At 40.3% G+C, this 24,661-nt stretch overlaps 1 protein-coding gene across 1 annotated transcript in view; it reads left to right on the top strand.

Moving 5' to 3' along the window:
• ATP13A4 (ATPase 13A4) overlaps positions 1 to 16,485 on the top strand; it is a 107,048-nt gene extending 90,563 nt beyond the window's left edge. The window contains exons 26-30 of the mRNA XM_081537600.1: positions 4,353 to 4,524; positions 5,206 to 5,399; positions 6,710 to 6,798; positions 10,581 to 10,661; positions 15,833 to 16,485. Coding sequence (XP_081393726.1) covers positions 4,353 to 4,524; positions 5,206 to 5,399; positions 6,710 to 6,798; positions 10,581 to 10,661; positions 15,833 to 16,045 — 749 coding nt within the window. The 3' untranslated portion in view covers positions 16,046 to 16,485. The remainder of the gene's footprint in view (positions 1 to 4,352; positions 4,525 to 5,205; positions 5,400 to 6,709; positions 6,799 to 10,580; positions 10,662 to 15,832) is intronic.
• The last annotated feature ends 8,176 nt before the right edge of the window (positions 16,486 to 24,661 follow it).

Here is a 24,661-nt window from a genome sequence, read left to right as displayed (position 1 = left end):
GCTGCTAAGCATCTAATATTAGCTATTTAACAGTATGGAGACTTCAGAGGCCCAAACAGAACATTTTATTTCATCAGATCTGCGAGTCAACAAATTATTAAATATTTATTGAGTATCTGGTTTGTACTACTTACTGTAGTAGGCAATTGAAATAGTTCAGTGGAAAAAAAATAAAAATTCTTTTCCTTGTGAAATTTACATTCTATTAAAATAACACCACAATCTAGCAAGTTGTTCAAATTGAAGACCCGGAGTCATCCTTAATTTTCCTTTTTTCTTCACCTTTATATATAATATATCTGCAATTCCTATTGGCTCTGCCTCCAAAAATTATCCTGCATCCCTGCTCGCCATCCCTGCTCGCCATCGCCTACTGTCACAAAGCCATGTTGCCTCACTTAAGGATTTCTGTGGTAACCCTCACAATTGATCTTGCTTCCACTCTCACTGCTTTCTCCTTACCCCAATTTACCTTTTACACAATAGTAAAAGTGTTACTTTTTACATGTAAATTTTGTTGTCATCCTTTCTATTTCCACTAAATCTGAAATCTTCCATGATCCGGCTCCTGCCCACTTCTCCAACTTCACCTCTAACCGTATTGCAACTCACTTCCCTGTTCTAGACACCCTGGATTTTCTGTCTTGTGAACATTGCCAACTGTGGTCACCTCAGCATCTTTTTATTTTTTATTTTTTTGCTATTTTCTTTGCCTAAAATACTCTCCCAGTAGAACTGCCTGTGGCCTTGGCTTTTTCTTAAGAGTCAGATCTTAGCTTAAATGTCACCGCCTCAAAGGTCATTTAAATAGTGACCAAGCCAGTTATTCTGCATCACTTGTTCTGCTTTACTGTTTTCATGATACTTTCCGCAATCTGAGATTATGGCCTTAATCTCTGTTTTTGTTTTTGCCTGCTTTCCTTCTCTCAGTGTGTACACTGCATGAGAACAGCACCTCGCCTATCCTGATCACTGCGGTATTCCCAGTACTTCTAACAGTGCCTGGCACATCAAAGGAGTTCATTAAATATTTGTTAAATCTACCATAAGAACATTCTTGGACAGTCCTTACTGTTAACAGAGTAATCCTTCACATCAAGCCAGCTCTGTCTCTCTGTAACTTTCACCAATCTCAGTTCTCAGTTCTGCCATTGGGGAAGACAGATAATAATATGATTTTTCTACCGAAATAGTCCTTCAGATATTTGAAAACAGTTCTCATTTTCTTTTGTGATTCTTCTCTTGCCCATAACAAGCATTTCCAGGTTTTTATCTATTTTTTGATAAGTATACTTGACTTTTCTGTTTTTATGATTAATTAATATAATTTATTGTGAAAATAAAATGGAAAACACTATAAGATATAACAAAGAAGAAATCCACCTATATCTACTATCCAGAGCTAACCAATGAAGGCATTTTGACATATTTCCTTCCAATCATATATATGTATATACATATACATGTATTTGAATTATGTTTTCTATATTGTTTTGCATCCTGATTTTTTGTGTTTACCTTTATGCCCACTTTTTAATATCATTAAATATTTTCAACATTTTTGTTGTATTAAATTATACATAATATAAAATTTGACATTTTCACTGTTTTAAGTATACAATTCAGGTACATTAATTACCTTCACAACATTGTTCAACCATCACCACTATTTCTTATTTTTCATCATCCCGAACAGAAGCTCTTTACCTAATAAGAAATAATTCATATTGCCCTTCCATCCAGTCTCTGATAACTTCTGCTCTACTCACTGTCTCTATAAATTTGCCAATTCAAAACGTTTCAAATATGTGTCCCTGTTTCTGGCTTATCTCAACATAATACTTTCATATCATCTATGCTGTAGCATGCATTAAAACTTCATTCATTTCATGGCTGAATAGTATTCCATTATATATATGTATATATCACATCTTGTTTATCCATTTATGTTGACGTGTTGAAACACAATTAATTTTTTTTATGTGTTGATCCTGCAACACAGCCAAATTCATTTATTAACTTCAGTAGTTTTCATGTGGATTCTTTGGGATTTCCAAAATATAAGATCATGTCACCTGTGAATAGAGACTGTTTTACTTCTTTATCCAATTTGAATGACTTTTATCTATTTTTCTTCTCTAATTGCTTTAGATAGAATTTCCAATGCAATGTTGAATAGCAATGGTGAATGTGGACATCTTTGTTTTCTTCCTGATCTTAAGGGGAAAATTCTCAATCTTTCACCCTTGAGTGTGATGCTAACTGTAGGTCTTTTATTATATAATATATAATTATGGGGATTACATGTAATAAGCTAAATGTATGATAATCTAGTTGAATAGGTACATTAATGTTAGTAGCAGGCAAAAACTCTGCTACTTTATAGCTCTGTCTCCTTTTATATGGTTATCACAAATTAACTCTTTATCCCTTTTGTGCTCAATAACATACATATATAATTATTTCTATGCATTTGTCTTTTAGATCATATAGGAGTAAAAAATGGGGTTAAAAAACAAAAACAGAATAATATAGGATTTTATTTTTGTCTCAATAATTACCTTTACTGGTGTCAAAAATGAGTATGTCAATAAAGAGAAGTTTTTAAAAAGGGGTCTTTAAAAAGAATGTCTTTTGGCTTCATTTTAAAATTTCTATCTATTAATACCCTCCTTTTGCTCATATATTATTTGCCTGACTTTGTTTAGTTTTTTAAGCACATTAAAGACAGTTGTTTTAGAGTTTTTTCCCAGTAAGTCCAATGTTTGGGCTTTCTCAGAGATAATTTCTGTCAGTTTATTTTATTCCACTAAATATTATAATGTTGTAACTCTGGAAATCAGATTCTTTCCCTTCCCTAGGTCTTGATGTTTTTTGTTTTGCTGCTTTTTGATGGTTGTAGTAGTCCATTTATTTAGTAACTTTTCTAAACTATTTTTGCAAAGATTTGGATCAGTTGTCACATGTGGTCAATAAAATCTCTATTGCTTTAGCTTTTGTTCAACTAATATTTTGATAGAAATATCCATGAGTTGAATTCCATGACATGAACAAAGAAATACCTCTCTCAGTATTGCAGACTGGTTCTGTACTGAGGCATTTCAACACATTACCAAGCTTGTGCTGAGTTGAGTGATTATTCAGGGTTAAAAACTTAGGGTCTTTTCTGGTCTTTCCTGACCGTTCATTTTGGCATGCACATGACTTTCTACATTCTCCAAAGGCACAAGTACTTTTGAATACTATAACTTTCCAAGTAAATGTTCCTTAACTTTTCTTTCTAAGCCAAAATTGGTTATTTTATGTCTCAACTGCAATTTTTTGCTCTCTGTGACTGTGGGTAGCTTGTTAGCCTTACAGTATTTTCAGGGAGTGTATGCTTCGTTTCTGTCTTTACTAAGTTTTGTATCAGATGAAAGAGAGATGAACACCTTGCACAGTCCTCAGGTAGTCCCCAGACAGGTTAGAAAGGACATACATAATAACTTGTCTATAAAGTCTGCTTTTCCCTTCTATAACCAGGGACCAGGATCCTCTGCTGGGAATGCAGACAACCTTGTTCACGGTTGCCAGTAAACTAAGGAGGGAGTGGGGCAAGGGCAAGTAAAAAATGGCACAAAGCTTTCCTCCCATTTTTAAGCTATCTTTTTCTTGATTCAGCATCTGCTTGGTTGCTGGAGACTTTTGTCTGTTTTTCAGAGTTCTGACAAGGTTGGTTCTGACAGCTTCCTTTTGTCTTTCAATGTTTCTGTGGAGGGATGAGATCTTGGAACCACCTAATCTGCCATTTTGCTAATGTCATGCCTTATTTTGCTGTTAGTATTTGAAAGCATTACTTCTTAGTGATTACATGTTGTTTCATTGTAGAGATATACCACAATTTATTGTAAACAATGCTGTGATGAACATCTTCCTACATCTCTATTTTTTTAGCTTAGGATAAATTTCCAGAAGCGGAATAGTTACGTCACAAGTTATGAACATTTTTCAGTCTCTTCATATTTATTGCCAAATTGCCCTGCAGAAGGTTGTTTTGTGTCAATTTATGTTTCCACAAGCAGTATATGAGAGTGTTCATTTCATCACTTCCTCATTTATAATTTAATAGTTTGCCTATTCATTAGGGGAAGAAAAAAGGTACCTTGTGGTTGTTCTATGTCTTCTCTTTCAAGAATTCCTCATATGACTTAAGTTTGCATACATTCATTGTTCTATTCCTTCCATTTGTGATATATTCCAATTTGTCAGTTTCTTCAAATATGTGGGACCAAGAAGTTATAACATACCTCTAATGAAGAATACAAAAATTTCCTCCTGTCATATACCATATAAAACCTGAATTTATTTTGTAGTGAATTTGAACGGTGCCTATCCCAAGCTGGTGCCTTTCAGACCAGCAGGACGGCTGATCTCCCCACCTCTGCTGCTCTCCGTGATTCTCAACATTCTTCTCAGCCTGGCCATGCACATTGTGGGCTTCATTCTGGTTCAGAGGCAGCCTTGGTATTCCATGGGGATGCACAGGTATGACCACAGCCTTAGATTCTCACATTCCAATTTCTATCAAACATCATCTGGCCCCTATGTCGAGAGGCAAATGGATCTTCATTCTGTTAAAGGTTTTGGCTTCCTTAAGGCCCTTGGCACACAGAGTGTGCGTCTCTGTAGCACTGTTTGGTGGCTGCATTCATTGGTATTTCTCTTTACTCATTTTGTATGATAGTGAACTACGGCCATCTTTTATATTAAGGTGAGCATACATTATAGTTTAGCTAGGCAGCCCTATTTTAAGCTTGATAACCCAACAAAATGGTTAAATTTTTTCCTTTCCTATTGAAATCTGTGCCTGTTGGACGATCAGTTGTACAGTCACGCTTCTTGTAAATGTTCAGAAATCTTAAGCAAACAGAGGAAAGAGTCATGACTTAACATCTTTTTCTCCCACATAGGTTTAATACATGATTCATGCCCAATTTATTGAATAAGTAACTTTTTGAACCTGTTTATCTATCTATCTATCATCTATTCATCTACCCAAAATACAGATCTACACATGCTGATTTCTATCTCTTGTACTTTTCAGTATATTCTTTCCCAAAGTGTAGGCAGTTATAGAAGCCTTGGGGGGCACAGAGTCATGTAGATACATATGCTTCAGAAGGGCTTGTCATCTCACTTCATTAGCCTTTTTGGTTTCCTTTTTAGTGCCTGCACAGTGCAAAATGACACCATTTCAAAGTTAACCATTTCTCCAACTGCTCCAGTAAAGAATGGAACTAATGGTGTCTTCACAAGTTTTGAGAACACTACTATATGGTTCTTGGGAACAATCAACTGCATCATTGTGGCTCTTGTCTTCTCTAAAGGAAAACCATTTAGGCAGCCCACATACAAAAACTGTGAGTAGAATTGTACCGAATCAGAGGAGGGAGGTCATTCTTTGGAGAGGAGAACAGACATGCTTTGCTCACTTAAGGTGCAGTTGCAGAGTTGGTGCTCATCTAAAGTCTTCTGACTTCCACTCCAGGGCTCTGTAAACACACGCCTCACCTCCTGGTCCTTTGCTACCTCCGTCAAAGCTGCATCAAATGCTAGAATTTCTTAATCCACCTCTTCCCCTCACTAGAAATGTCTCTAGATATCTTTTCATGGGATTACTCCAAATTGGGGACCTTGTGCGTATGTGCTCAGTCATACCTGACTCTGTAAAACCCCATGAACTGTAGCCCGTCAGACTCCTCTGTGCATGGGATATGCTTGGTAAGAATACTGGAGTGGGTTGCCAATTCCTTCTCCATGGGATCTTCCTGACCCAGGGATCAAAACTGCGTCTCTTGCATCTCCTGCATTGGCAGACACATTGTTTACCACCAGTTGGGAAGATGCATTTAATTCTCTGCTTATCAGAATTCATCTCAGAGGAGGTGAGAAGAAGGATTACAGCACTCAATTGGACATGTCTACTGACATGAGTACAGTAGTCAGGTGATCTGTGTGACTGGCAGCCTCTGGGAGCAGGTGCAGCCTGGGGGATCTTGACTATAGATCATTGAGGCTGATGACCAAAGTACCTCTCATCTCCTGACAGTCTGGGCTGGGGGTGTGGGAGCATGTTAGGAGAAGTGAGTGATCTGGTAAGAGACATATATTTATATAGCATCACTCCCCCTCTAAGTGGGTAAATTTAGAAGCACAAATTGAAGAATCAATATCCTCATATAAATCTGTTCAGAGAAAGTTATTTTGCTCTTCTTGGGGTGAGGAAGCAGTGGAATGCTGACCTCCACGTGACTGCAATTTAAACATTTCCTGCTGCTACTGTCCTGTTTATTTACAGCCCTCCCTTTTTCCAGAAAAGGATTTGTATTTGCTAATGACCTGCATTAAAGAGACTGGGATACTTGGATATCTCCAAGGCATTTATTAAAAACATATTTTGTCAACATTACCCTGTATGTTATTATTTCCCATTTTTATTAATGAATACATATAGCATGCATGCTAAAATTTCCACTTATCTCAAGGACATGCAGAAAATTGTAGAAGTGAGACTCATTTCATAGAAATGAGTACTTTTCATCTATTATGCATATTTGGTTGTAGAAATCAAGTAAATCTAATCAGTGTTAATCAGCATATGTCTGTCAATGGATGTGAGACTCTCTACTCAGATTTCTCTAAATGATAACTTGTATTCTTATTTCCTCAGATATATTTGTCCTTGTGCTGGTCGTACAGCTGAGTGTGTGTCTATTCATTCTATTTGCTGATATTCCAGAATTATATAGGTGCCTGGAAGTAAGTCTTGTCTCTGGGATATGGTGATATTTTATAGTTATATAAAACCTTGACTTCAAAAACTGGGGTGCAATTGCAATTGACATGGATTCTTTACACCTATTATTCTTTTGAGATGGGAGGGTTAAAAAGAATGCTGAATTTATTCATTTTTTTAGTTTAAACTAGTCAGGAGATGAAATTCTGTCTAGGCTTGACTTCAGGTATCTCAAAAACATTGAACACTTTACCTTTAAAAGATCCCTGTAAGATTGGAAATTCTATTTATACATTTCCTTTTTCAAATGTGAGGGAATTTTTCCTAAATGGTTTTGTTTTGAAGCTGTTTAAACAGTTTTGCCTGTAACAATTTTGGGGTTAGTTCTCAAATCTGTATTTACATCTTTTTTAAACATCTTTAAAACATGTTTTTCTGTATGTACATACTTAATGTATTCAAAACTTTTCAAAGATCCATATCTTATCTCAAGAACTCTCTTACATTTTGTAATTTTGACAGAAATTTTACATAGTCAAGCAAGGGAAAATGTATATTTTGATTTATTCTAATTTTTTCTTCTTTTGAATTAGAAGTTAACCATTAATAAATGTCTGTTAGACCAGTAAATAGAATACAGAAGAGATGATAAAAGGAACTGAGCTTTTAGTTCTTTGCAAAATTGCCTGTCTGCTTCTCCATCTCAAAGATAAGTTTCATGAGGGCCAAGATCCCATCTTATTCATTCTTGTATTTCCAGTGCCTGGCATAGTGAATGGTACATAATGGCAATGACTGATGACTGATCATTGTAGATCAGGTTCCTAAATGTAGACAAGCCTTTGAAGTACATAGTGCATTCAAAACCAGCAACACCTTCATGAGCCCACAGTGACATCTGACATATAAGCTAATATCTACATTCAGTTTTTCATTTTTATAATTGTATTACTGTAGTTAACAGTGCAATTGCATTCATGAACTAGATTAGGTACTCATGGAGATGAATAGTCTTTGCCCACAAGCCTTCTAAGTGAGTTAAAATTCCTTAATCCTGCAGAAGTTACAGGTTGGGACATGTTGAATGTAGTTATACTCTTTAATAATGAGGGGGATTCCCTGGTGGCTCAGTGGTAAAGAATTTGTCTGCCAATGCAGGAGACACAGGTTTGATCCCTGGGTCAGGAAGATCCCCTGGAGAAGGAAATGGCAACCCGTTCCAGTATTCTTGCCTGGGAAATCTCTTGGACAGAGGAGCCTGGTAGGCTACTGTCCATGGGATCTCAAAGAGTCAGAAACAATTTAGTGACTAAACAGCAACAAAATAGTAGAGACTCTTTTGCAGGACTTCAAAAGATTCTGCAAAGAATTATTTCTCACATTAAAAATAATTTTTTTATTATTTCATAAAATTATGGGTACATTTTAGAAAATGAAACTATGCAGGTAAAGAAAATTATGACATTATTGAGTGGATCCTTCCATCTTTGAAAATTCATATATTATAAATGTGTATTTGACTGAGTTATGAAGTTTATTTTATTTTAAATGGAATCATGCTCTTTTTAAACCTCGTTATTGCTCATTTTTCTAAAAATTCATAATTTTTTTAAAACAGAGAAAACATTCTCATAGTTTAAAATTCAAAAGTTAGAGAAATTGTGTAGTGAAAATCTCTCTTGTCATCCTTGTTCCCGGGTTACCATTTCCTCTCTCTGGAGACAACTTATAACACCAGTTAATACTTTGGGATATGTATTATACACATGTATATACACATTTCTTATAGGTATATTCTACCACATTTTTACACAAATAATAGCAAACTATTACATTTGTCCAAATCGTCTGATATGAAGATGTACAGGTGAGATGTGATGTACAAGAAAATTGTTGGAGAAATTACCCATAGAGGAAAGAGATGAGGCAGCCAGTGAAGGTGGGGAGGGTGCCACACTATGACATGGCTCTGATCCCTCTGAAGGACAGAGGGATGGAAGGTGAGCTGAATGAGTCAAGTTCCATATTGCAGCACAATTCCAAGAAAGTCAAGCCAAAGTTGCCCATCAGAGGTGTCTCACAAGAATGGGTGTAGGTAGAAGCCCTGGTGTCCTCACTTATTAACTCTGAGCAGACCATGCATGCAGAGTGTGGTCACAGGGTGAACATGGTGGTAGATTCTAAGCATGGTGGTAGTTGGACTGTTTGCCTTTTATCCTCCAAGCAGCAGGAAATCCAGGTGAAGCATTTTCATGGCTTCCACAACCATATACACAATCCTGCACTTTGCTCTTTCATGTAACAGTATATTTTGGTGATTGTTGCATATTAGCACATAATGTTTTCTTGTTCTTTTTTATGCTAATGTAGTATTTCAATGTTTATTTATGTATACCATAATTTATATGAGTCCCCTATTGACAAACACTAAATTGCTTCTAATTTTTTACTATGACCAGCAAAGCTGAAATAAAATAACTTTACACGTATATTATTTCAGCCATGTATATCTCTAAGAGAAATTCCTAGAAATGGATTTGAACCTTGAATTTTAATATCACTGCCCTTTATAGAAACGGAGAAGGAAATGGCAACCCACTCCAGTATTCTTGCCTGGAAAATCCCATGGACAGAGGAGCATGGTAGGCTGCAGTCCATGGGGTCGCTAAGGGTCAGACATGACTGAGCGACTTCACTTTCACTTTTCACTTTCATGCATTGGAGAAGGAAATGGCAACCCACTCCAGTGTTCTTGACTGGAGAATCCCAGGGACGGGGAAGCCTGGTGGGCTACTGTCTATGGGGTCGCACAGAGTCGGGCACAACTGAAGTGACTTAGCAGCAGCAACCCTTCATAGAGTTGTATAGCTTTTATCCTCACTAAAGTATAAGGTAGTGTATGAGGCAGTGCCAGGTACATAAGAGTATACTTGGCTTTGATTCACTCATTCATTCATTTATTCATCCATCCAAGATGAATATGTAAATATTATGTGCCTGGGGAGGGATTAGGGAAGATAGAAAGAGGGGCAAAAGATAGGTAGTGCCGATCTGATTTCTGCATTGGTGAGAAGCCTTGTCATGACACAGCCTGGGAAGCTGTACGCACAGTCCTGAGGGGGAAGCCCTGACTTAGGGCTCAAACCAGGACTCAGCTGAAGGGAGATATGACATCACAGAGAAGAGGTTTGACAGGTGAACCCTCAAAATCTCCTGGGAGTAGAGCCAATTCCTGTATTCCCTCGTAAAAACAAAACAAAGCAAGTAAACAAAAAACACTCTGGGGACTTCCCTGGTGGTCCAGTGGCTAAGACTGCACTCCCAGTACAGAGAACCTGGGTTCAATCTCTGGACAAGGGACTAGAAGGAACCAGACAAGGAACTAGATTCCACATACTACAACTAAGACTCAATGCAGCCAAATAAATAAAAATTTTAATAAACCCCAAAAAACCACTTTTACTATTTTTTATTTTTTTGCAAAATAACCAAATTTATTTTAGAAAATTTAGAAATTACACAGAGGTAAAAAGAAGAAAGAAGGAAGATAAAAGAAAGCAACAATCAGTTTCCAAGTCATTGGAACCATTGTGTAATCCTTCCATATTTCCTGTGCATTGATGCATAGGCATACTTATGTATATAAAATGTATATGTATGTATATAAATATAATACAATGTACACATCTATGCATGGGTTTACTACATATGTAATTTGCAACCTATGAAAAAGTACACTATGAACAGCATGAACTTTGTGCAGCATGATTTGTGTTCAAACTGATTGTACTTCATCTCCCACCAGCTGCTCTGTACTCCTGTCCTGTGGAGGGTCTACATTGTCATTATGCTGAGCTCCAATTTCATTGTGTCCCTTGTCGTGGAGGTAAGTGCCCTCGAGTTGCTGATACCTGGTTGGGTTGGTGGAGGCCATTCTCTGGGAGTCCGAAAAGGAACAGCTTTAGCCAAAAAGGTTCAGCAGGGCAAGGGGTTCCCTTTCTTGGCAACATGAGCAATGATGGTTCCCTGTGATGAATTCCAAACAGGGCATTAGTTTTCCTGTCTGTAAAATGGGGCTGGGGAGGATGGAATACGGTCTTATCCATATCTAAAATTCACATATAGAGAGCCAACTAAATTTATTTTTTGAAATTGAGATACGAGTCACATATATTAGATTCACTTATTTAAAGTGTACAGTTCAGTGGTTTTTTGGTATGTTCACTGAGTTGTGTAACCACCAGCACTTTCTAATTCCAGAACGTTCTCATTACCCCAAAAGAAATCCTATATCCATTAGTGGTTGCTTCTTATTTCTCCTTCTTCCTCCTTCACCCCGTGTTAACAACTAGTCTATTTTCTGTCTCTATGAATTTGCCTATCCTGATCATTTCATAGAAAGGGGATCACATGATATGTGGCCTTTTGTGTCTAGCTTCTTTCCCTGAACAACTTGGATCATTTTTTCTTTACAGATGGGAAATGAGATTAACAGTAAGTTTTTCCTGACTTTTATTCTTTATGCTCCATTTCCTCAGTACAATGAGCTGGTGCTCCCCCTTTCCCTTGCTACGTGCTTTACTCGCTCCTTCTTCAGTGCTATCAGACAAAATCTCCAGTTCTTAAGGCTTACTCTCGGGGAGAGTTAGCACCCAGTTTGCACCCCAGAAAAGGCATCCAGTTTGAAGAAGGATGAGCTATAATGCTCCATCTGTACTCATCCCGCTCTCGCAAACCCAGGATGGTTGCAGTGAGGGGGGATTCACGGTGGGCTGGGGGCCCCAGGGCCTGACGTCCCTGCAGTGTCTTGTAAGCACAGAGCCTTCTTTACTGAGCCAGGTGAAGGCTGTGCAGGAGCTGGTGGCAGAACAGGACATAGAATTAGGGTAAGGAGCGTCTCTCTATATGTTAAACCAGGGCCTCCCAAACTTGAGTGGGCATCAGAATTCCCTGGAGGGCTTGTTAGAACACAGATTGTCCAGCCCTGCCACCAGCATTTCTGATTTGGTAGGTGTGCAGTAAACACAAGTTTTAGTTTTTCTAGTAGGTTGCCAGGTCATTCTGACGCAGCTGCCTCAGGAACCACAGGAAGGAGCCCTATGCTAAACCATATGGTCCCCCAAACCACCAGATTAATCAAAGAGCATCACCACGAGAGTCCTCTTAAGGAGTTGCAAAAAGATGGTCCTTGCCCTTTAAGGGATAATCTTATGTATAGATCTTATTCCTGTCCATGATCACTTTATTTCCTCTGTTTCAAACATCTTTCCCCATTTCTGTGTACTGAAATACCATCCCATCCTCTGTGGCACAGCTGTAGTATTATCCTGTTCATGAATTTTTCCTGATGCATGGATCAGTTAGACAAGTAGCAAAGTTCAGCTCACAGTGGTTTAAACAATAAAGATATTTATTGACTCACTTAGCAAGAAGATTGGAAGCCAGTGGCTTCAGATCTAGTTTAGAGTCTCTATGGCATCATTGGGAAACTGCATTCTTCCACCTTTCTGTCTCACCATCCTTAGAAGTTGACCTTCATATTTGTGCTTGTTGCTCATGGTGCTCAGCTTAGCTCCCATGTAGCTGTGTTAGCTGGGTTTGAGGTCTTTTTTCAGCGCAGGTAAAAAAAAAAAACATGGAAGAAGAGGTACCAGCAAGCTTTTTTTCTCACAAGTATGAACCTTTTATCAGGGAACAAAAAATTTTCCTGCAGCTCACCAGTGAGCTTCCTCTTATGCTTCATTGCTTAGAACTATGTCTCATTGTCAGCTTTAGTAGAAAAGGATTCTGGTAAAGTGGATCTATGCCAAAAACTTAGACGAATTGACCTGGACTAGTTGTAAATTTTTTAAAGTGGCAAGGAGGAGCCAGGAGGAATGGATTGTAGGGTAATCAAGCAACAGAGCCTGCCATAATCCCCCTACAGAAAACCATTCTCCTTCAGTATATTTGCAGTTAAAAATATAGTTCCAGAGTAGACTACCTGACTTTGAATCCCAGCTCCACCCTTTCTTGCTGGCTGATTTTGGTCAAGTTTCTACACTTCTCTGAGTTTCTGTTTCCTCATCTGCAAAATGATGATAATAATAGTAACTCATCTCATAGAGTTGGGCTTCCCAAGTGGCTCAGTGGTAAAGAATCCACCTGCCAAAACAGGAGACATGGGTTTGATCTCTGGCTTGGGAAGATTTCCTGGAGAAGGAATTGGCAGTCCACTCCAGTATTCTTGCCGGGCAAATCACAAGCACAGAGGAGTCTGGCAAAGGGCTTCCCTCGTGGCTCAGTTGATAAAGAGTCTGCCTGCAATGCAGAAGACCTAGGTTTGATTCCTGGGTTGGGAAGATCCTCTGGAGAAGGAAATGGCAACCCATTCCATTATTCTTGCTTGGAGAATCCCATGGACAGAGATGCTTGGCAGGCTACAGGCCATGGAGTTGCAAGAGTCCGACATGAATTAGAGACTAAACCACCACCAGATGAGCCTGGCAGGCTGAAGTCCATAGGGTCACAAGGAGTTGGACAATACTGAGCATAAGGTTTATTCGATTCTTAAATTTAAGAAGTGAGCCTGTCCACCTCCACCCCCACTCCCCCACCCCCACCCCACCCCACATATGGAAGGGGTAATTTGATATGCACAAAACAAGTCTGAATGAGACCTTATTATACTTGCTAATCTCACGATCTAACCTCCTTCTTATAGGCAGAGGAGCCAATGTGGACAGCTTTAACAGCCGTCCTTGTATTACTTATGTATTTGTGTGGATATGTAAGTGTATATATATGTATGTGTGTATATATAGATATATATGAATTATTTGAATTGTTTGTCAAAAGAGTTCATGTGATACAATTTTTGTTGTTTCTTGTTTGTTTGTTTTTTAGAGAAATGGTGTATTATCAAGGCTTTCCTTTTGTTTCTCCTTCTGTATCTAATTTACAATGCAGAATGACAGGACAAATATCTCAGTGCTTTCTTTGGTTTCCCCTTTCAGAGCAGCAAAGTAATATGCTGCTAAGTCACTTCAGTCGTGTCCGATTCTGTGTGACCCCATAGATGGCAGCCCACCAGGCTCCTCCGTCCCTGGGATTCTCCAGGCAAGAACACTGGAGCGGGTTGCCATTTCCTTCTCCAGTGCATGAAAGGGAAAAGTGAAATTGAAGTCACTCAGTTGTGTCCGACTCTTAGCGACCCCATGGACTGTAGCCTACCAGGCTCCTCCGTTCATAGGATTTGCCAGGCAAGAGTACTGGAGTGGGGTGCCATTGCCTTCTCCTGCAAAGTAATATAGGTTATCACATTTCTAGAACTGTAACAAAGTTCAAGATATGGTGGAGACCACTGAAGTCTTTCTGTGTGTGTTGTGTTGATTTGTTTTGTCTGAAGCCTGCTAAGTTTTCCTGGATGTAAGTTAGACTTTAAAACCTTTAATTAAATACCTATGATCCTACCTTATCCTAGCTCTAAAGAGAACTACTGTTCTCTATTTAATTAAGGAGGACAAAAAAACTTTGCTGTGGGAATGTAGAAGAACAGGTCTGGTGAGGTGTTTCCTAAGGTTTCCAAGATGCTGATGAGATGGCTATGTGAGTGTTTAACTGATCAGCAGATGATCAGTTTTTAGAGGAATATTCAGACTAGCTCTTCTCTTTGATTTCCATAAGCCGTGGACTCAGATGTCAAAGATGGGTGGATTTTAGGAAACCACCATCTCTAGCAAAATTCCTTGTAGAATCCTACAGAATTAACTCTTTCAGTTTAGCAAAAATACCACTGACAGACACCAAAACTAGTTCTAATTCTAAGGGACCTCTTAGGTCCTCATATTTTCCTCTTTGTTTCTTTCATGATAACTTCTAAGAAGGACTATCTCTGTGACCACACATGATAAAACAATGAAATTAACATGATAACCTCTTAGGCACTATGTGTTATAAGTTATAACTTGGGCTCTATTCAAGGTTCAGTTTAACTCATGACATAAAATGTTTTTGAAGAGACATATCTTTTGCTATCTTAGAAAAAGAATTGAAATGAAATATTTGTAGGTGAAGTTTAGAGGTTTATATGAAAAAGGCTGCAATGCCAAACCCTTTGTTAAATAAATAGTTCAGAAGAATGGTAAAGGGAGGCAGCTATGCCATGCCATGCCCTGCATTGTAACAGGAGTTATACAATCCCAGTAACAAATCTAAGAGGACAGAATTATTATAACTAATCACTGAGGCTCAGATGGGGTAATTAATTTGCACACAGGAAGTAGGTGTCAGAGCTGGGACTCAGATCCAAATCTGTCCAACTCCAAAACTGTAGCCCACATCCCCAATTTTACCTGTGTTCATGGTTACACAATGATATGCTGGGATACACTTGGTTTCTATAAGGTCAATACCACTTGGTATTTTAAGTATCATTTATATTAAATCATGTATAGATGTGATATGAAGTAAACTGAAGAATTTAGATGCTTTTACTGATTCCCTGATAGTTCAGTTGGTAAAGAATCCACCTGTAATGCAGGAGACCCCGGCTCAATTCCTGGGTTGGGAAGATCCGCTGGGGAAAGGATAGGCTACCCACTTCAGTATTCTTGGGCTTCCCTCGTGGCTCAGCTGGTAAAGAATCCGCCTGCAATATATGAGACTTGGGTTTGATCCCTGGGTTGGGAAGATCCCCTGGAGAAGGGAAAGGCTACCCACTCCAATATTTTGGCCTGGAGAATTCCATGGACTGTAAAGACCATGAGGTTGCAAAGAGTCGGACATGACTCATCAACTTTCACTTCACATTTAATATACACATGAAATTCAAAAGAAATTTCATCCTTGAGGCAGACTACTTCAAGCTATGTTTCTGTTTCAGAAACTCTCTTCCAGAAGTGTTTCTTAAATGTAAAAGTTTGAGAGGCCTTGACCTCTCACCTTAAATCGCCTTGGGAGGCAGAGACTCAAGATCTTTGTCAAGCTAGATTGAAGCAGTCAGTGCAGTAGTGCCTTATGAGAACTATATTCTGGAAACAACCTCTAATTGTAAACAATAACTCTTTTATTTTGCAGGAGGCCTTTATTGAAAATAGAGCCCTGTGGATGATAATCAAAAGATGTTTTGGCTATCAATCAAAAAGCCAGTATCGGATATGGCAGAGAGCCTTGGCAAATGACCCCAGTTGGCCCCCAATAAACCAGACCTCCTACTCTGATATGCCAGGATGTGGCAGAGAAGTGTCTTACAGCAACCCAGTGTTTGAGAGCAACGAAGATCAACTATGAAGACAAAGTGATATCCAAGTTTGTATAACATAGAAACAATGACAAAAGGGACCAGTTTCAGTTATTTTATTTTTTTTAAGCAACAAGACTCTTATAATATCAGCTGGAGGTTTTGGAATCAAAAACCTATCCAATCATGGTGAAAAATTAAAGTCTTTTTGATAAGATACTTTCTACAGAGCTGAACACTGCCCTAAGGAGAGCATTTTTCTCCTGGCTTCTGAAAGTATTAGAGGTGTTCAATGACTCAAGAATAGTCCAGGGATGGCAATGGGCCAAGAGATTGCCTGGCTGAAGGAGAAGGAGAGTATATAATCCTTCTTCTTAGATGTATATGTTTTAATGAGTTGAGGGAAAGTAGCATAGAACTATAAACATGTCAAAGATCATTTTTGAATTCTTATTTCATTGATGGAAAAACAAATGCTTGAGAACCATCACACTGCTCTCTACTGTCTGGTTTCCTTTCCTTTGTGGTACTTTTCAGATCTGAGATGTTTTCTTTTATTTCTGGCCTCTCCTGTGTATAAGTAAGGACAGGCTAAGCCAATGCTGTAATAACAAGCAACTCCAGTATCTCAGTGTCTTTACACTCAAGAACCTCTTTCTTGACCCAGGTGACTCTTTAGGATAGCCCTCCTCAGGATGGTGACTGCTTCAATCTGATAGTTCCACTGACTCAACACAAGGACTCCATGTGTACTGAGATAGGGAAGGAAGATGGAGGCTCTTCACTGTGCCAAGGTAGCACACATCTCTCCCATCACTCACAATTCATTAACCAGGAATTTGGCAAAGGAGCTTGGAAGTAGAGTCTCCTTAGGGCTGGCTTCATGGGTTTGCAATCTGGTGGTCAAACCAGGGCTCAGAAAGGTCCCATTCTTGGTTTAGTACTCTGCTGTTGCCATCTTGAAATTCTTAATTTTTAACAAGCATCCCCACAAATTGTCTAGTTGGTCTGGCTTATATTCCTGGGAAAGAAAGGGAAGTAGCCCACATCACAGAGCACTAGAACTGTACACTAAACTGTCTCTTGACCCTGTGGTCTTCTTTGTTTTAGGAACCCCTCATCTTGTGTGTCCAAATCCAGAAATTTTTACCTCTCTGTTCTATTATTTTTGAGAAAAGTTAGTCTTGTGCTACAACATTATATTATCATTAACATAAGTCCTCGTACAACCTATGCATTTCTTAAGTTTAAGGTTTTAGTTTTTAGAAAGCAAAATTTTCCCTTAATTTATCACTCCTACAGTTTGGTTGTATTGAATTCACTTGGCATAGAAAACACCCAGGTTTCTGTTAGTTCAGCAGACAACACTGAATTCTAGGAAAATATCCACAAATAGTATTTTTAAGGCAAAAGCAACATTTTCATGACAACAGCTAATTCTAAGTGAATATTCAGGGCAGAGAGTGAGTCCCTGACTGACTTGGCTACTTACCAAGAGTATCTGCAAGCATTCCCTTCTTTGGCTGAACTCCTGAGCATTGTTAGTGCCCCGTGACTACAGATAATTCTGGAACATGGTGTTTCTCAGCCACAAAGGTACCTTGTTGCTTCTGGTTTTAAAATAGGGTGTGAAGAATCATTAAAACAAGCTGCAGGATCATTATCTTCCTCAGTACAGAAAAGAATGTTTCCTTTTACAAAGTCAGCCTTGGCAATGATATGACAGCTCTAAATGTCTTTTCTAAAACTAATAGTTGTTCTCATTTTTCAAAAGTTGTGAGCAGGGGCAAGCTGGAGATAGCCTACAGCCTAGTGATGAGCAAGCATGGGTGCACCGTTCATACTTTGAAAAGCCCCCTCTCACCAAGTACTGTCACCTCCACTAGCCATCTGAGTTACATAGTTCTCCCGGAACTCAGACAAGGAAGGGTTTACCATCCCCACTTTACAGGTTAGACAGCTGAGACTCAGGGAAAGGAGAGCACACCCAGACCTCGGACACACATCTTCTGAGCAAACCTTCTGTAACCTCCAAATGCCTCCCGATTACTAAGCTCCAACAGGGCAGGGTGCATGGTATGATCTCACAGTCAAACAAAGAGTGAATTTCTTCTTTGTCAGGTGCAAAGAGGCAAGCCTTTGTAATACCAGGGCCTCCAGTTCAAAAGAATGCCTGGCAGCATGCCAGCCTTGGACTAGAGGTGTGTTAAAACAAAACCCCAAATCGCAGGTGTTTGTTTGTTTTTCTGCAACTCCATTGCTTTTGTCTTGATCAGAAGTGATTCCATCCTCAACAATTCACACAGGGATCCCCTGTCAGGGAACAGGGGTGGAAAACTCTGGTTCCTTACCCACAAACAGCCCTAAAACCTTGGCCAAAAGGGATTTATTCTAAGCATGGTTCTTGAGACAAACTAGATCTTAGAGGCAGTGAGTAAGAGAGCAGGAAAAGTTTAACCTGGAAAAATGGAGATTTGAGAGATGCCAGAATGACATTCAAATAGTTGAACAGGTTATCCTGAGAGAGAAAGTTCTGGCTTGGATCTGGTGGCTCAACCAATGGGTGAAAACCATGGTGGAAATGGCTTCAGGCTGACCCGAAGACGGCTGCCTTATGAGTCAGCGTGGACAGAGGTGGAAGCTGGTGACCTCACAAGCTGTGCACTCCCTGACATTGGTGATTGCAACAGGTATTCAAAGACCAATTAGCAAAGGACGTCAAGTATCAGATGAAATTCAGTTACCTGCTGGATTCCTGTCAGACTTGATAGCCTGGCATCTCAGCCTCTAACTGAGCTTTTATGACTGCTGCTCACACAGAACAGCAGCTGGACCCTGTTGGGGGCTGGGCTGGGGAGGTCCTGTGGTGAGGACACACAGGCTGACCGCTCTGTAGCTTGGAAGGTGGCTTCTGATAGGGACAGGAATCTAGAAAAAAGGTGCACAGTGAGGGGTCCTGACAGACAAACTGACACCTGGGGGATACTTCTGATGTATTTTCTCAGAAAGAAATGTTTGAAATATTTAAGAAAAAGAACATGAGAAAGTGCCCCACACCCAAGGGCTGCACTGCTTGTACCCAATGTGGTTTCCTGACCAGGACATAGAGGAGAAAAGGACATAGTCACCTGGTCTAAATCATTTGGGAGAGTCCCTGGTATCTTCTTTTACCATCTAAGCCACCAGAGAAGTCCCTAAAAGTAGCAGTGGTGTTTAAATTTTATACTGGAGTGGGTAGCCATTCTCTTCTCCAGGGGATCTTCCTGGCCCAGGGATCAAACCTGGGTCTCCTACATTGCAGGCAGATTCTTTTACCACCACTTCGCTGGTGGCTCAGACAGTAAAGAGTCTGCCTGCACTGCGGGAGACCCAGGTTTGATCCCTAGGTCAGGAAGATCCCCTGGAGAAGGGAATGGCTACCCACTCCAATACTCTTGCCTGGAGAATTCCATGGACAGAGGAGCCTGGTGGGCTACAATTCATGGGGTCGCAAAGAGTCAGACACAACTGAGTGAGCAACAATTTCACCTGTATCTTCACTCCAAGGTATATGTTCACTCCAGCTCTTACCCATGGAGAAGAACCCTGACTCCAGGCTCACCTTACTAAATATGGAAGGGTGGAAATAGAGAATGGAAACACGGCTGTGCCATTTGTGTCCTTCTGTGTTCACAGAAGTGTGCATTGCACACTTGTAGATGTGATGACTGGAAAAAGTGATTATTCAGAGCCTGTACATAGTTTGTGCTATCATCAATTATCCTGTGCAAAAGCGATGAGTAGAATCTATCATTCTGTTGTTCTAAATTAGATCTCTCTTTCTCTGCAGTGAAGTCTTTCACTCTGGATAATAAAATGAGGTAGTCTCCTTCAGTCATGTGGCGACAAGGCAACTTCTTTACAAAGTCCCAGGCATTTCTAACACTGCAGATGTGATTATTCCCTGCTTTGTTACAGGGCATTATAGTCTCCAAAATACTTTCATTCTCGGTCTGTTATTGAAGCTTCATAACAATCCTAGGAGGAAGGCAGTGTGAGGATTACCCTCCTCCTTCTTTTCATCAGATACTAAATCCTCCAAAGTCTCAGTAACCTGTCTGAGGGCGCCCGACTCATGAGTGGAGCCTGGAGCTGGATTCAGACATGGGACCCCTGCCGTGAAGTCCCTGCTGTGTCACTCCTCTGTGTTGTTCTCCCTGGGATGGTCATAGCATCTACAGACAAGAAGGCAAGCAAGGCAACTATCCAATAGATTGTCATCACGAGTATGATTTCCTCCCGAAAGAGTTTTTACTTTTCCTAGAAGTTCTCTTGGAGCTAACCATCAATCACAGAAAAGGTCAGCTCCCACAGCTGAGAGAGTAAAATAAAACCAGAGCTCTGAGAGCCGATGTCATGAGAGCAGATAGAACTCTGGTTTCTGCCTTCTGTCTCCAGAAGCAGAAGGCTGTATCCCTGCTTGAACTTTGCTCAGCCTCTGCTTTGTACAGTTTCTTAAAAAGGGTCATATGAATTCTCTCTCGGCTTTGTACTATGCTCACTTTTTTTTATGTGAAAGAAAAAAGAAAACCCTTGGAAATTGCTGCCACACAACATTGTCCGTCCTTTGATTTCTTTAGACTTGTTAATATGACCCTTTAAACTTTATCAGCAAAATGACTTTCTTCAGAATCGAACAAACATACAAATAAAAGCAACAATGACCAAACGTACCTCTCCTGGAGGTGTTGACTGAGCCACCCTGGCCTTCCCAAGCCTGTCAATCTTGTTCCCTCACTAGGAAGACCGCACTTGCCATCCTCTCTCCCTTGAATATTCCCCTCACTTCCACCAACCCCCTGTCCACATGGCTGTCTCCTTCTCCAGATTTCAACTGACTGGTCACTTCTTCCAGAAAGTCTAGCCTGATCTGAGCACTTTATCCAAGGGTTTCCTCGCCCTGCTAGCTCAGCTTGTTTTCTACATAATTACTTGAGCAAACTTTCAGGAGACCGAGGTCAAAAAAAAAATCCCAATTGTTCAAAATCATGCACTTAGGAAATGGGTGACCTGGGTCTAAAATCCAAGTCTAGGCTTCCAAGCGAAGACCCTTTATGGTCTTCACTTCTAGCCAGATTCTGCTAATCAAATCAGCTAATTCACTGGGGGGAAAAAAATGTAACATGTTGTAGAGCAACATCCACGTTTGAATGAAGCATGTTCAAGGGGTTATTCAGGCTCTCCTAGCCCTGTTTCTTTGCTCTCTCATCCCCATTCTCTCTTCTCAGTGTTTCAACCCCATGAAAAATCTGATAAAGTACTGGCCTGTGATAAATGCTGCACACACATCGACCATGGAGACTGTTGAGTTTGAAGGTGTGGGTGAGGGTGACAATATTGCCAGAAGTGTTGAGGCAGTCCAAGTGAGGGTTGGAAAAGAATTTCCAGACATAGAGCATTTCTCGAGGGAGCGAGTTTATTAAGAACAAACAGCAGAGATAATGTGGGCACTGTGAACATGGCGAGCTGACCTCCTGACAGACCAGGGAGAGTCAACAGTTTTTGTGAGTTAATGGCCAGTTTTTATAGCCTCAAGACAAAAAAAACATTCCTGCTGGAAAGTCAGTGTTAGGTGATTGGTTACCATGCTATAGGCTGACTACCAGACTGGGTAACCTTGGAGTCAGGAAGCTTGTTAGTGATGACCAGGGGCCTTTTGGCAACAGTTACAAAGGGGCTCAGTCAGCTTTGGAGGTGATCTTTGTTCTGAGCTCTGCTTCTGTGGCCTTGGTACAACGCCTCGCACCTGTAGCCTTGGGGCGGGACTCCACAGGTAGGTCTCAAATATGTTGCGTGTATTAAGCTCTACACAATTCACAGGACACCATTCCTATTGTATCACAAGCCAAAAGTGGCGGCTCTGTGTGACATCAAGTCTTTGTGGGTAAGTGAGGACTTTTCCTTGCGTAACAACAAACATAGCATGTAACAAAGAGTCCCCCCTCCAATCAGTTCTTAAACCCCTGAACACTCTTATAGCAGTATCTCGCATGTAGAAATTCCTTCCCTCCAAAACTCTGTCTGAATTAAGAATCTCTTATCTAGTTTCTCCAACTGAAGTCTCTCTTCTGTTTTTGCTTCTCTAGGTCCCTATGAATTTTATTGCTCAACTCTGATCATGTTCTGTCCATGGTCAGAAATCCTTCATAGTTTAAATTATCTACCAAATAAAACGCACATTGCTTAGAAAGGAATTTAAGACCCCTTGAAATGGCCACATGTGGCCTCATCTCAGACATTTCTCATCCTTGCACTCTCTGACGCAGCAAACTACTGTTCTCAGCACTCAGTAACTCACTTGTTATTCCCAGCATACAGGAACCATTTTTCCACCTCAACACCTTTTCTCATGCTGTTTTCTCTATAATTGTTACTCTTATCTTCATATATCCAAATCCCACCTATTTCTCAATTAGGATGCCACTGAATCTGCCAAGCCAAAAGAGAGATCTCTTTTATGTACACATGCATCGCACTCTACATATTCACCCTTTGTGTAGCAGGCAGCTCTTTTCACCTTGTATTATGATCCTGTAGTGTTTCGATTTCCTCCAGTGTCTATGGAACCCCATTTTAACTAGGAGCACATTCGCTGAGGGTAGGGACAAAGCCTGATTCATTTCATCTCCTCACTCTGCACCCAGAACAATGCCATGGTTGGGGCTTTGTAAGCAGCTGTGGCATGATTGAATAAAAAATATAATCACTGGGACATTTTGTTGATTTATTTCTCCTTCTTTGTCTGTGAACATCTGTTTTCCATTCAATACAAAGAAGCTTAACTAAAACAATAGGACATGGATAAAAGCAACCGAAAGTACAAAGTATAGTGATTCCAAAGTTGTGCTTAATGAATTTGGCTGTCCATGTGTATAGTAGATGTGGGGAGGTGTGCTGTGAAATTAGAAGGGCTAGATACATGCTACAAAGACCATCTCAGTATGTAGAGGACACTAGAAGTTTATTTGTGAATGCAAAGGCTCTCCTAGAAAGGTACTCAACTCAAGGGAAGAGAGAATCGAGCCGGCAAACTTGTTTGAAAAACCAAACAATGGATACTGGGGAAGAGGGGAAAGTTTAAGTATAATTAACTGCATAGTTTTCAATCTGTTCTCTGGTTTCACCCTAAATTTACAAACTTTCGCAAGGGCTTGTGATGAAAAGAGAGAGAAAGGGCTAGAGATAGAGATAGCGAGAGAGAGAAGGATAAGGGTAGGGGCACAGAGAGAGATAGTGGCTGATGGTGTCACGCAGGTGTTATAAACAGTCTGAGCATGTCTCCAAATGGCTAAGGGAGTCAGAGAGTAGCTAAAAGAAATGGAGGATGGGGAGATGTGATTAGAGCATCTAATCCAGATTTATCCAGATTGCAATGAGATTGATCTAATCCAGATTGCAGTCCTTTGCAACCAACCTCCAGGTGAAATAAAACCCACAGAAACCTCATGGAAGCACCAGAGATCATCTTGGGCTGGTGGACTGTGTCTGCAGAGGAGAGAAGAGCATGCTGTAGCACTCTGTGTATCTTCTCAGTGATCCAGGAGGGACTTCAGCATGACAGTGCTTCTGTGACCCTGTTTATGACTACAGTCCAGGGTTTATGTGACCAGGGAAACACTGGTGACAAAGATAGGAGAGATACCTCTCCAGAAGGTGAAGGTGCATTTGGTGAAAGTATATGCAGGAACACTTAGGGATAAAGTACCCTGAGCAAACAGCTCAGAGACCCAGGCCATACCAAGTTCCTGATCTGCTCAGAAACTGAACAAAGTACAAGACAGCTGGCTGGATGCATTTTCCTGGAAGTTGAGTCACTTCTCTCTTGACTCAGGCCAAGGTTAGTCTTGAGAATTGGTGCGAGTGCTCAGTCAATCAGCTGTGTCTTACTCTTTGCAACTGCATGGTGTGTAGCCCACCAGGCTCCTATGTCCATGGGATTCTCCAGGCAAGAATACTGGAGTGGGTTGCTATTTCCTCCTCCAGGGGACCTTCCAGACCCAGAGATTGGACCAGTGTCTCCCGCCTTGGCAGGAGGATTCTTTTACCACTGAGCTACCTGGGAAGCCCTTGAGAATTTGGATAAGGGCTTAAATAGCCTCAGGAGTTGAACCACAATTCATGACTAATTGAAAACTGGTTTGATCTGGGGACAATTTTTTAAGTTCAGATCTTCCCTAGAGAAATTCTGTAACCTATTTGATCTGGATGCCAAGAGTCATGTTTGGGAAAGATCAAATATTTGTGTCTGCCCACACCTCACCCTGGCACAGCAGGTATCCCAGGGCAAAGTGGGAGCTCAGGCTTGCACCTGGAGTCTGGGGGGTGGGACAGAGCTAGCCTTTGGGGGCATAGGAATAGCCATGCTAGCTGAGGTCATGGGCTCTCGACCAGTACTCCATGTCTGACCTCATCAAAGGGATCAAGCAGTGCTCAGATAGATAAAGTCAATCTCAAAGTTGTCTCTTTCAGACAATGGCATATGGTAGCTAAGATCATAAACTTAGGAGCCAGGCAGGTTTGAATTCTAACCCAGAGTTCTTTCATTTGTGATTTTGAGCAAATTACTATGTCTACATCTTACTTTCCCTGGCTATTGGCATGAGAATATTATTTATTACCTAATTTGT

This window comes from Giraffa tippelskirchi, chromosome 2 (assembly GCF_054371585.1).
Source record: "Giraffa tippelskirchi isolate mGirTip1 chromosome 2, T2T-mGirTip1v1.2.pri, whole genome shotgun sequence".
Taxonomy (NCBI): Eukaryota; Metazoa; Chordata; class Mammalia; order Artiodactyla; family Giraffidae; genus Giraffa; species Giraffa tippelskirchi.
The sequence above is the reverse complement of the archived record's forward strand: the minus strand, read 5'-3'. Positions and strand labels throughout refer to the sequence as shown.